At 38.4% G+C, this 11,280-nt stretch overlaps 1 protein-coding gene across 1 annotated transcript; it reads right to left on the bottom strand.

Moving 5' to 3' along the window:
• Nucleotides 1-323: 323 nt before the first annotated feature.
• LOC130593520 (transcription factor RFX3-like) lies at nucleotides 324-9,480 on the bottom strand. The gene is made up of 4 exons (XM_057398735.1): nucleotides 9,086-9,480; nucleotides 6,814-6,888; nucleotides 1,309-1,490; nucleotides 324-576 (listed from the first exon to the last, which is right to left on the bottom strand). Exons 1-4 carry the CDS (start codon nucleotides 9,308-9,310, stop codon nucleotides 453-455), a joined length of 606 nt encoding a protein of 201 aa, XP_057254718.1. The 5' UTR covers nucleotides 9,311-9,480; the 3' UTR covers nucleotides 324-452.
• Between the last annotated feature and the right edge of the window lie 1,800 nt (nucleotides 9,481-11,280).

Here is an 11,280-nt window from a genome sequence, read left to right as displayed (position 1 = left end):
CCTGTCTCCTCAAGTCCAGTGTTTTGATACATCAGTTCTTGCCAGGAGTAGAAAATCAACACAAGGTGAACCTAATCACAAGCTCTTCTTTCCTTTTATGTATGCGCTGTTTAAAGTAATGAAAATGAACAACAGAATTTGAAATTCAAAGCTCCCATTGCTTTTTTTTTTCCAGATTGTGGGGAAATAACACTGCCAAGAAGTATCTGTTCAGAACTGCATGATATTTTACTTTTATTATCACTTTTTAAAAATTTATGCATTTTTAGGTATATGCTCTCTCACATCTACTGATATCAGACTCCAGTGATCTTAACTGCAGATCTGACAAATCTTTCCTTTTCACAAGAGAAGTTAAAGAATTTACACTTGAGATTCAACTTTGACACATAAATGAGTACAGGTAAGTCTACAAGAACTAGAAATATGAAAAAATAGTTTAATTTAACACTCTACCTCTGTTTCTGCTGCATGGGTTGCTGTCTCATAGCCATATATTGCATGTCCTCTTGTAGCCTATTAAGGGGAGAATCTGGTTTGACACGAATCCCATAATAATGGTATTTGGAGTTCCCCCTTTATGAAAGAACAAAAATAACATTAATTTTATGCATATGCATCATACTTCACAATTCGCCTTGACTGGAAAACTTTGCATAAAAGTTAGGCTTTACTTTCCTCTTGCCCTAGTATAAAACTGGGTTATACCAGTTTCTGCACATCAGTTCACTTAAACTATATTTTCCAGTGCTTTACAGCTGGACTTCATTTAAATAGAATGAGGAAAGTTAAAAACAAATACATTACTTATGCAGTCATTGTGAATAAAACAATTCCATGCTTGTGAGTGAGTGTTTGTGTATGTTTCACTAGTCAACTTCAGTCCTGATAAGCTGGAGAGGAAGAACAGGATTGGGCTATCTGTGTTCATGTTTATGTGAGTGCTATTGGTGTCTATGTGGGTGCTGATAAAGTCACTGCTCTATGTTAACTTGTTTGGTTAGCTGTGTTAGTGCCATGCATGTGTTTATCTGCATCTTTGGAACACATGTTCAGTCTCACTTTCAGCTGGACCTGCAAATGGGAACAGCAGTAGATGCATTCATTGGTCTGAGATGAAAGATATCTGGGTCTTAAGGGTACACAGACTCTAGCTATAGCAGACCAGGTGTTCCTTCTGTCCTGAAGTCCACTGGATTTTGCAACTCCCTTACCAGTAGGGTTTTAAATAGCTTTTGTTTGCTTGCTTGCGTATAGCATACAAAATTCACATTCACAATTACTATCGATATTTTCATTAATGCAAACCTGGTTCCCAGTCTTCTGGTCCGTAATCCCATGAAGATTGACCGTATGAGTTTTCCAAAAGAGGCAGCATTGACTGGATCTAACTTGTGCTCCTGACAATGACGTAAATAATGGTTGTAAAGGGTACTTCTGGGGAGACTCACTCCTTCTGCAGTTTCGTAGTTGTCTAAAAGCCATTGGAGCTATATCAAATATGAAAGAGTGAACATATGTAAATTCAGTATTACTCTACTAAAAAAAAAATCTTAATTGTACAACACAGATCTCATTTTTTTTATACCACTCTTAAGGCCTTTTTAATACAGTGACTTTGTTCTTCAATCAAATATAATCTCTGTAAGTCTCTTTCAGTGCTAGATATGCCATGATGTCTTAGTATATTTTAGAATTACAAGGAAATAGCAAAGCTAATTGCATTTGTGACCACAGATAGCTCCACTTATAAAAATTTTTCAGATTCAGTACCATAACAATAACATTTTATGAAGTTATTTGTGCTTTGGAGACAAATTGTTGGAACTCTAAGGAAGTAAAACAATCCATATAATATATACTGATTGCAGGAAAAAAACTAAAAGGGGTAAGTTAATACATTTTTAATTCTGGAATATTATACTATTTATCTTCACCTGAAATTAAAAAAAAAAAAGCAAATGAAAAAACAAAACAGTACTTCATTTAATGGAATAGGGTTTATTTTCTTCCAAATACAATGACGAAACTAACAAATATAAGGCAACAAGCAATCTAGATGACATGAAAAATAACCATTGCATCTTTAAAATATTATGGGCCAAATCCCTTTGTGTTTTAGACTGTTTGCATTTGACTTCAAAGAGAAACAGAATTAGGTTATTGGGGGGGTTTAACCGTGTAATTTAATGTAGGATTTTCATGAGCAATTTTGAAGCATGTAGACAGTTTCTAATACCTCATTGTACCTTTGTGTGGAATAATTAGAAATTAAACTTATATTTAAAATGTAGCATTATTCAAGGGCTGGATGTTTTCCCCCCCCCCCCCGATGCCTTTGGGTAAAACTTCCACTGTATTAAGTGCTTCCCCAGGTAAATCAAGGGTCTCTATATAGAGTTACTTTTCACTTTTAACTTTTATATTTTAAAGCCAGGCTGTGTTATTCATAACTTTATTGCGCATTTGTATAACTTATTATTTGCACGTGCTTTTGCAGACAGCGTATTTATCACCAGCAATCCATAAGAACCTGTATATGTCGATTTAATAAACTGCACTGTTTAAGTGGCTAATTGTAACAGATTTCTCATTGAATGCAACCAAATCCTTCAGTGTGTCCATGTTAGTTCATGAACACAATTAGACTGAAGGTGCAGTGCGCTATTAGTGCATCCGGAATAGTGATTGTTCAACATATAGAATGTGATCAGACTGAGAGTGGTAAATTGGGCATCACTCAGAATCTAAGACTAGCCTCACCCAGCCCCTCTAATATCTAAGGACCAGCTGGAATGCAAGGGGGCTTATCTTCTGCCAAATTGACTTGCCTTTTAATGCGACACTTTGTATAGAACAAATAGAAACTAAAATACACACAAACCCCAAGAAAAATTATCACTTAAATGACATTTAACAGTATAGAAAAACAACAGAATAAAATGGAAATATTTTTATAGTGGTCGTAAGCAAATTATAAGGTTTCAGATTTTTTTGGATGCTAACTTTTTACTTATCTTTCACCCCCCTGCCCCCATGGTTTCATATCCCTGGAATTTTCCTTTAATTTCAGCTTGAATAATTCCCAAATCTTGTTTTCTGTTTGATATTCATTTAAGTAGCTGGTGAAGGAAGTTGCTAAGCCACTGGCCATCATGTTTGAAAAATCATGGCAGTCAGGTGACTGGAAAAAGGGCAATATAAGCCCCATTTTCAAGAAGGAGAAAATGGATGACACAGGGAACTACAGACCAATCAGTCTCACCTCTGGGCCTGGCAAAATCTTGGAGCAGATTCTCTTGGAAGGCATGCTAAGGCACATGAAAAACAACAAGGTGTTTGGTGACAGCCAGCATGGCTTCACTAAGGGGAAATCCTGCCTGACCAATTTGGTAGCCGTCTATGATGTGGCTACGGAACTGATGGATAGGGGTAGAGCGGATGACATTATCTACCTGGACTTGTACAAAAGCGTTCAACACTGTCCCCCATGACATCCTTGACTCTAAACTTGAGAGACATCAATTTGATGGATGGACCACTCGGTGGATAAAGAACTGGCTGGATGGCCGCATACAAAGAGTTGTGATCAATGGCTCAATGTCCAGCCAGAGACCAGTAACAAGTGGTGTCCCTCAGGGATCGGTGTTGGGACCAGTCTTGTTTAACATCTTCGTCGCTGACATGGACAGTGGGATTGAGTGCGCCCTCAGCCAGTTTGCCGATGACACCAAGCCTTGTGGTTCGGCTGATATGCTGGAGGGAAGGAATGCCATCCAGAGGGACCTCGACACACTTGTGAGGTGGGCTGATGGCCAACCTCATGAAGTTTAACCATGCCAAGTGCAAGGTCCTACACCTGGGTGGGAGCAATCCCAGGCACAGCTACAGGTTGGGCAGAGAAGAGACTCAGAGCAGACCTGTGGAGAAGGACTTAGGGGTGTTGGTCGATGAGAAAATGAACATGAGCCAGCAGCGTGTGCTTGTGACCCTGAAAGCCCACCGTATCCTGGGCTGTATCAAAAGGAGCATGACCAGCAGGTCAAAGGAGGTGATCCTGTCCCTCTACTCTGCTCCTGTGAGACCTCACCTGGAGTATTGTGTACAGTTCTGGTGTCCTCAACATAAAAAGGACATGGAACTGTTGGAACAAGTCCAGAGGAGGGCCACGAGGATGACTGGGGGCTGGAGCATCTCCCATACAAAGTCAGGCTGAGAAAGCTGGGGCTGTTCATCTGGGAGAAGTGAAGGCTGCATGGAGACCTCATAGCAGCCTTCCAGTATCTGAAGGGCGCTATAGGGATGCTGGGGAGGAACTATTCATTATGGACTGTAGTGATAGGACAAGGGGTAACAAGTTAAACGGGGGAAGTTTAGATTAGATATAATTAGATATAGATATTATATAATTTAGATTAGATATAGTTTTTTACTGTGCGGGTGGTGAGGCACTGGAATGAGTTGCCCAAGGAAGTTGTGAATGCTCCATCCCTGGCAGCGTTCAAGGCCAGGTTGGACAGAGCCTTGGTTGACATGGTTTAGTGCGTGGTATCCCTGCCCATGGCAGGGGGGTTGGAACTAGATGATCTTAAGGTCCTTTCCAACCCTAACCTATGATTCTATTCTAAGTACATTTTACTAATGATTTGTATTTGACATATATTCTTTCAGCCGCAGCTTGGTATTAGCCTCAGGGGGAAAGCAAAACTCAATCTAAGTACAAAAATAAGGATTGTTTTCTAGAATGAAGATATTTAGTAATAAAAACTCAAAGTGATTGAATTGAGGTTACAGACTGAAGATTGCCAATAGCTTAATACCATATAAAAAGGTAAATAATATGCAGACATGATAAAGTTATTGCAAACAGCTTCAAATATATTTTTGTATTTGCAGAAATCTAATTCTAAAATTGGAATGTTCATAGTTTGTTTTCTGTCTTGTTTCTTGCTGGTGCAGTGCTGTGTTTTTTACTTTCATCTGGGAACAGTGCTGATAACACACCAATGTTTTAAGTTGTTGCTAAGTAATGCTTACTCTGATCAAGGATTTATTCAGTCTCATGCTCTGCTAGTGAGGAGGGGCACAGGAAGCCAGGAGGAAGCAGAGACAGGACACCTGACCCAAACTAGCCAAAGGGGTATTCCATACCACAGCATGTCATGCCCAGTATATAAACTGGAGAGAGTTACCTGGAAGGCCCAGATTGCTGCTCAGGTCAGGCTGGGTATTGGTCAGCAGGTGGTGAGCAATTGTATTCTCTCCCTTATTGTTATTTCCTTTATCATTATTATTATTATTGGTGGTAGTAGTAGTAGTTTTGTATTATACCTTAGTTACTGGACTGTTCTTATCTGAACCCATGGGATTTACATTCTTTTGATTCTCCTCCCTATCACTCTGGGAGTGGTGGGGGAATAAGGGGGGAGTGAGCGAGCGGCTGCTTTGTTCTGAGTTACCGTCTGGCCTTAAACCATGACATCCAGTTACTACAGGCCCTGGTAAAAATTCTCTCTCCATCTTTCTTAGTTTAAGTATTGTAGGGCCACAACAAGGTTTCCCTGGAGCCTTCTCTTCTCCAGGCTGAACCACCTCACCTCTCCCAACCTTTCTTCTTTCTAGCCCTCTGATCATTTTTTGTGACCCTCCTCTAACCAACTCTATACCACTATCTTCCCTTGTCCACCAGTGCAGTCCCTCCATCATAGAAGGCCACTAGATTAGTCAGGCATGATTTGCCCTTGCTGAAGCCATGTAGGCTGTCTCTAATCACCTCCCTGTCTCCCTTATTTTTTGACTTAGTTTCCAGGAGGATCTGTTTCATTGTCTTTTAACTAGATTATTACACAGGAAATAGGGGAATACAGTTTTCTGATGCAGAAAATCTTGTCCTTTAATTCTTATTGGTTTCAGCGTGAAGATTTTGGACTTCCTTGTCAGATTCAAAGCAGACATCAATTCTTTGTATATCTAAATTTTAAAACTTTTTTTTGGCATTTTGCAAAACAAAATTATCAACCATTTAATTATTATAATATAAATATTTTATCATATTTCTAGGTTGTTTTAACATCCAAACAATTATTTTAAAAACATCCAGAATTAATTTCTTCATATTTTACAGAATTCATCTAATTTTATCATTTTCTGAGAAAAATAAATTCTCTTCCAAGAAATTGTACTGGTTTCTGCTGTCTTTTTCTACCATGATGATAAACTGAGAAAAATTTTGGCTTTTGCTTCCATATTACCACATTCTTGGAGGGGTGGGAAGTGTGTGTCAACAAATCAAAATATACTTATACATTCATATCACAATCAACATTTACATTTCTGTGGTAAAAGAATACAAGAATCTGAAAAAAGTAAGCTTATGTTGTTTAGTAAGGCTGAGAATCAAAAAGGATGCAATAGGTATAGAAATTTAGCAGCATTAAAAAATGCAAAACTATTAATAGAAACCAAAGAAAAAAAAAGTCGTTTATATAACATTTCAAGAAAGACTAGCACTGCTTAAAAATAAACTGAAGATTAAACTTTGAGCCTTTCTCTTTTACCTAATGTTATATTTAATGGCTTTACATTAAAATCTGCAGAGCAGGCACATACGTTAAGCTGTGTTAACACACTACAGAACCTGGAAATGTACTCTACAATATTTCATGACAACATGACAAAATATAGTGACAGAAGATGTAGATTGCAAGCAACTAAAATGGAAAGATTAAAAGCAAAAAGTAGCACTAAATTAAAAGAAACATTTACAGGCAGGCTAAGTATGCAGAACAAGCTTTCATGAAAGTGACAACTTACATGACTGTTGAGAAGAGAGCTCCTGTGAGTGGAAAGACCATCAGACTTTTGTAGTGTCTCAATCGCCATTTCAATCTGATAATAGATGTCATTAAAAATGACTTAAGACAGTAAAAAAGGATGATCAGAAAAATTATAGATTGACTTAAAATCTACAGAAATATCTAGTTCAGTCATGGCTAAAGTATATTTTCTGCTTAAAGGCCTCATCCTGAAGTCTCCATAAGGGCAAACCTCACCAGTGAAGTCAGGGAGGCATTTTGATTGCATATATACTACACGATCCCACTTCCAAAGTCCAATTTAACTTCCTCCCTACTCATGAAATAAGAGAAGTGGATTTACCAGTAAGCTACATCGTAAACAGCAGCAATTACTGAATAATCATTCTTAATAGAAGAAAAAAATAAGTCAGAATAATATCCTAAGAAAGGTCTCAATGTTTCTTCCTCCAAGTATTTGAGAAAAACCTGTGCACACTCTTCAGAGAATGTGAATTAGAATAAAAATTTCTGGTCCCTGTAACCAGGGAGTAAAATCTCAATCATTCAGTAGTTTTCATTGGACAGGATATCACCCCTAAAGCCTGTCAGAGCATTCCTTGAATACCCAGAGCTCTCAAAGCAAATGAAAATTGAAGGTTTACACAGACAGCAAGATCCATCTGTAAAAAAAACCAACCCAACAAAATAAAACACACAACCAAAAAAAAACACACAGATGGGTTTAGAATAATACTTTTAAAAGGAAAAGTATTATATACCACTAATATACAGCAGTAGTACTCCTATTACAAATGTGTAGAGACAACCATACCCATTCCCATTGTTTCCCTCCATATTAATGCATCTTTTGATTAATCCAATGACAGCATTAAAAATAAAATTGCAGTCTAACTGTAGTTTAGCTGCAGAGCTAGAATAGCAAAAAAATTGAAAGTGATAGAGACAATAGGATGTGCAGTAAAAGAAGGCACATTAAATGGAATAAAAAACCCAAACAAAACAAACCACAAAAGCAATGGAAAAACATCTGTACATTTTAAACCACATATTCCCACTGTAGACAGTTTTAAAATAAGTCTTCCATATCCTTCTTTAATTATTACAGTATTATCCAAAGTTTATGCTGGTAAATTACACTACTAAAATGAGTTCACTCAATATACAGCACAAAACTAGAAAATAATCCAGACTATATTTCAATTAGTCCAGAAACACAATTTGTTTTCCCTTTTTTATAAGCTAATAAAATAGTGCTTTACTCAGTAGTTCTCAATGAAAAAGGAAGTCTTTCTTACAACTGTCTAATGTTAGAAATATAAGCATTTTTTTTTAAAAGCATACAAGTATCTGATTGGTTTGTAAAAAAATATACTTCGATATTACAAAAATAATGTTTAAATCCAGATTTGGATTAAATCCAAATGTCAGCCAGTCTTCAAAAAGGACAAGGAGGAGGACCCTGGGAACTACAGGTCAGTCAGCCTTACTGTAATGTCTTATCCTGGAGGCCATCTTTAAGCATGTGGAAGATGAGAAGGTGATCAGGAGTAGTCAGCATGGATTCACCAAAGGGAAATCATACTTAACCAACCTGATTGCCTTCTATGATGGGATAACTGGCTGGATAGATGAAGGAAGATCAGTTGATGTTATCTACCTGGACTTAACCAAGGCTTTCAATGCTGCCTCTATGACATTATCATAGGCAAGCTCAGGAAATGCAGGCTGAATGAGTGGATGGTGAGATGGATTAAGAACTGGCTGAATTGCAAGTCTCAGAGGGTCGCGATCAGTGGTACAGAGTCTAGTTGGAGACTGGTAACTAGCAGTGTCCTCCAAGGGTCAATACTGAGTCCAGTATTGCTTAATTTGTTCATCAGCAACTTGGATGAAGGGCTAAAGTGCCTCCTCAGCAAGTTTGCTGAAGATATAAAACTGGGAGGAGTGGCTGATACCCCAGAGTGCTGTGCTGTCAGTCAGAAGGATATAGACAGGATGAAGAGATGGGTAGAGACAAACCTTTTGAAATTCAGCAAAGTGCAGGATCCTGCCGCTGTGGAGGAATAACACGATGCACCAGTACAGGCTGGGGGCTCACCTGCTGGACAGTAGCTCTATGGAGAAGGACCTGGGGGCCCTTTGGAGAATCAATGTCTCGCTATGAGCTTTTATATGCTTTTTGCTACAGAAATATGTCAGCACACAGGAACATCACAGTGACTAAGAAACTATCTCCAAAAAAATTAACATAGTTCTGAAGTACTTACTGTAGCTGGGGAGGCCCGCGTTGTATGAGTCAATGAATGACCAGAATTTTCCATTGAATTGCCAATAAGATAGGTCCCTCCTGAGCTGCTAATGAACTGTCCTCCTGCAACACCCATCTGAATCCCTCCGGTGCCCACGATACTATGAGAGGAGACCACTGTAGCTGCCTGTGCAGAGCTTCCTTGAGTATCGAAGTAATTTCCCCCAGTGTTTTGGCTATACATCTGGGTTTCCGTGTAAGGGTAAGTTGTTCGACTTCAGGAAGAGAAAACAAAAGAAGTAGTAATTACTTATATGGATTGTTTAAGTGAGGGAAACATCACTGTAGAAAAAAGCATATGGTTGCAGTAACCAAACTTAATAGGATTGGCAAATAAACCCTGCCTCCACACAAAATAACTTTTCATATGTTAAAGTACTGAGTAATTAACTTGGACTGACTGTTAAAATAAATATTCATTAAAAGTCACAGAAAGTGTTTTGATTCCCATCTGAAGAGGGGTAGAGAAAAGTATGACAAGAACTGAAGACATGAGAGGAAGATGACATTCATGTATTAATAAAGGAATTATACAGGAATTTCTAAAACAGTTGTAACTTTTAAAATCCTATGGTCAAAGCTGTATCTTTATTTAGATGCCATTTATTTTGCATACTGAGGTCCCAGTTTCAGTTGGGAGAGTTAATTTTCTTCCCAATAGCTGGTGCAGTGCTGTGTTTTATTTTTACGCTGAGAATAATGTTGATAACACACTGATGTTTTAGTTGTTGCTCAGTGTCACTTACCCTAATCAAGGACTTTTCAGTTTCTCATGCGCTGCCAGCAAGAAGGATGGAGGTAAACAAGAAGCTGGGAGGGGGCACAGCCAGGACAGCTGACCTAAACTGGCCAAAAACATATTCCATACCACAAAGTTTCATGATCAATATATAAACTGAATTAGCCCAAAGGGATCAATTGCTGCTCGGAACAGGCTGGGTATCGGTCAGAGGGTGGTGAGCAGTTATATTGTGCATAACTTGTGCTTGTTTTCTGAATTCTCATTTCTCTCTTTTTTGTTGTTGTTCCCTATTACTATTACCACTATTTTTATTGTTGGGTTTTTTCTATTGTCATATTTTACTTGATTTCAATTATTAAAATTTTAATCTCAACTGGTGGGTTTTACATTCTTCCAATTCTCTTCCTCATCCCACCTGTGGAGTGTGGGAGGGTGTGGGGAATTGAGCAAGCAGCTGTGTGGTACTTAGTTGTTAGCTGGGTTTAAATCATGACAGCATGTTAAAACAAATTTCTTATAAGCATTAACTGTATTGATTTAATAGTTGCTGGTCACAATGTTATTTTACTGGTTCTCAGAATTGTGTTATGTAACACATTGCTGTATATACTCCCTGTGGTGCTGTTTATTACCTCTGTGAGTTGAATTAATATTATTGCTTTAGCATATTGCGTAGCACTGGCTTGTAGTATGATAAAATTATTGGTTGTGAGACCAGTCTGGGATTTGTACTCAGCATTGCCATCATCTCTATTCTTCAGGAGCCATCAAAAGGACTGGGAAGCCTGCAGCATGAGGAAAGGCTGAGAGAACAGTGTTTGTTCAGCCTGGAGAAAAGAAGGCCGAGGGAGACGTTATCACTAGTATTTAAAGGGGGATAAACAGAAGACAGAGATTCCCTTTTTACAGGGTATCACGTGGAAAAGACAAGAGGTAATAGGTACAAGTTACTCCTGTGGGTCTGAGGCCTGCCCTACTCCGGTTAATCTAGAGGGACTGCAGTGCAGTCTAATGAAAGCATTTTTTTTAAAAAGGGGTGGGTGGGGGAGAGGAGAATGTGTCCAGAACCAGTATGGTCATCTAGTAGCACTTTGTTTTCAGAGCTAGAATCAATCCATCTTCTACATTGCAATGTATACAGGCAAGATGGTTTGGAGAAATCTCCTTAGGTGTACCTGATGGATTTTATTAAACTGAGACAACAGTGAATGCCTCCAATGGATGCACAGTCAAGCATCTGCTACCAGACCAGATGTTATATCTTTCTTAGAATCAGGAAATTTAATAAACAGTCCTATTTAATAGAGTGTACTTAAGGAGAGCCTGATGATGGAAACTGAGGGGAAATAGTTCAACAAGTGTCTACCAGGGGGGTGGAACATGGGAATTTCCCCCAAAAGGGGAAAGACAAA

The sequence above is a fragment of the Pezoporus wallicus genome, unplaced genomic scaffold, assembly GCF_028554395.1.
Source record: "Pezoporus wallicus isolate ANWC-B61680 ecotype Strahan unplaced genomic scaffold, APGP_CSIRO_Pwel_v1 contig_13030, whole genome shotgun sequence".
Taxonomy (NCBI): domain Eukaryota; kingdom Metazoa; phylum Chordata; class Aves; order Psittaciformes; family Psittacidae; genus Pezoporus; species Pezoporus wallicus.
The sequence above is the reverse complement of the archived record's forward strand: the minus strand, read 5'-3'. Positions and strand labels throughout refer to the sequence as shown.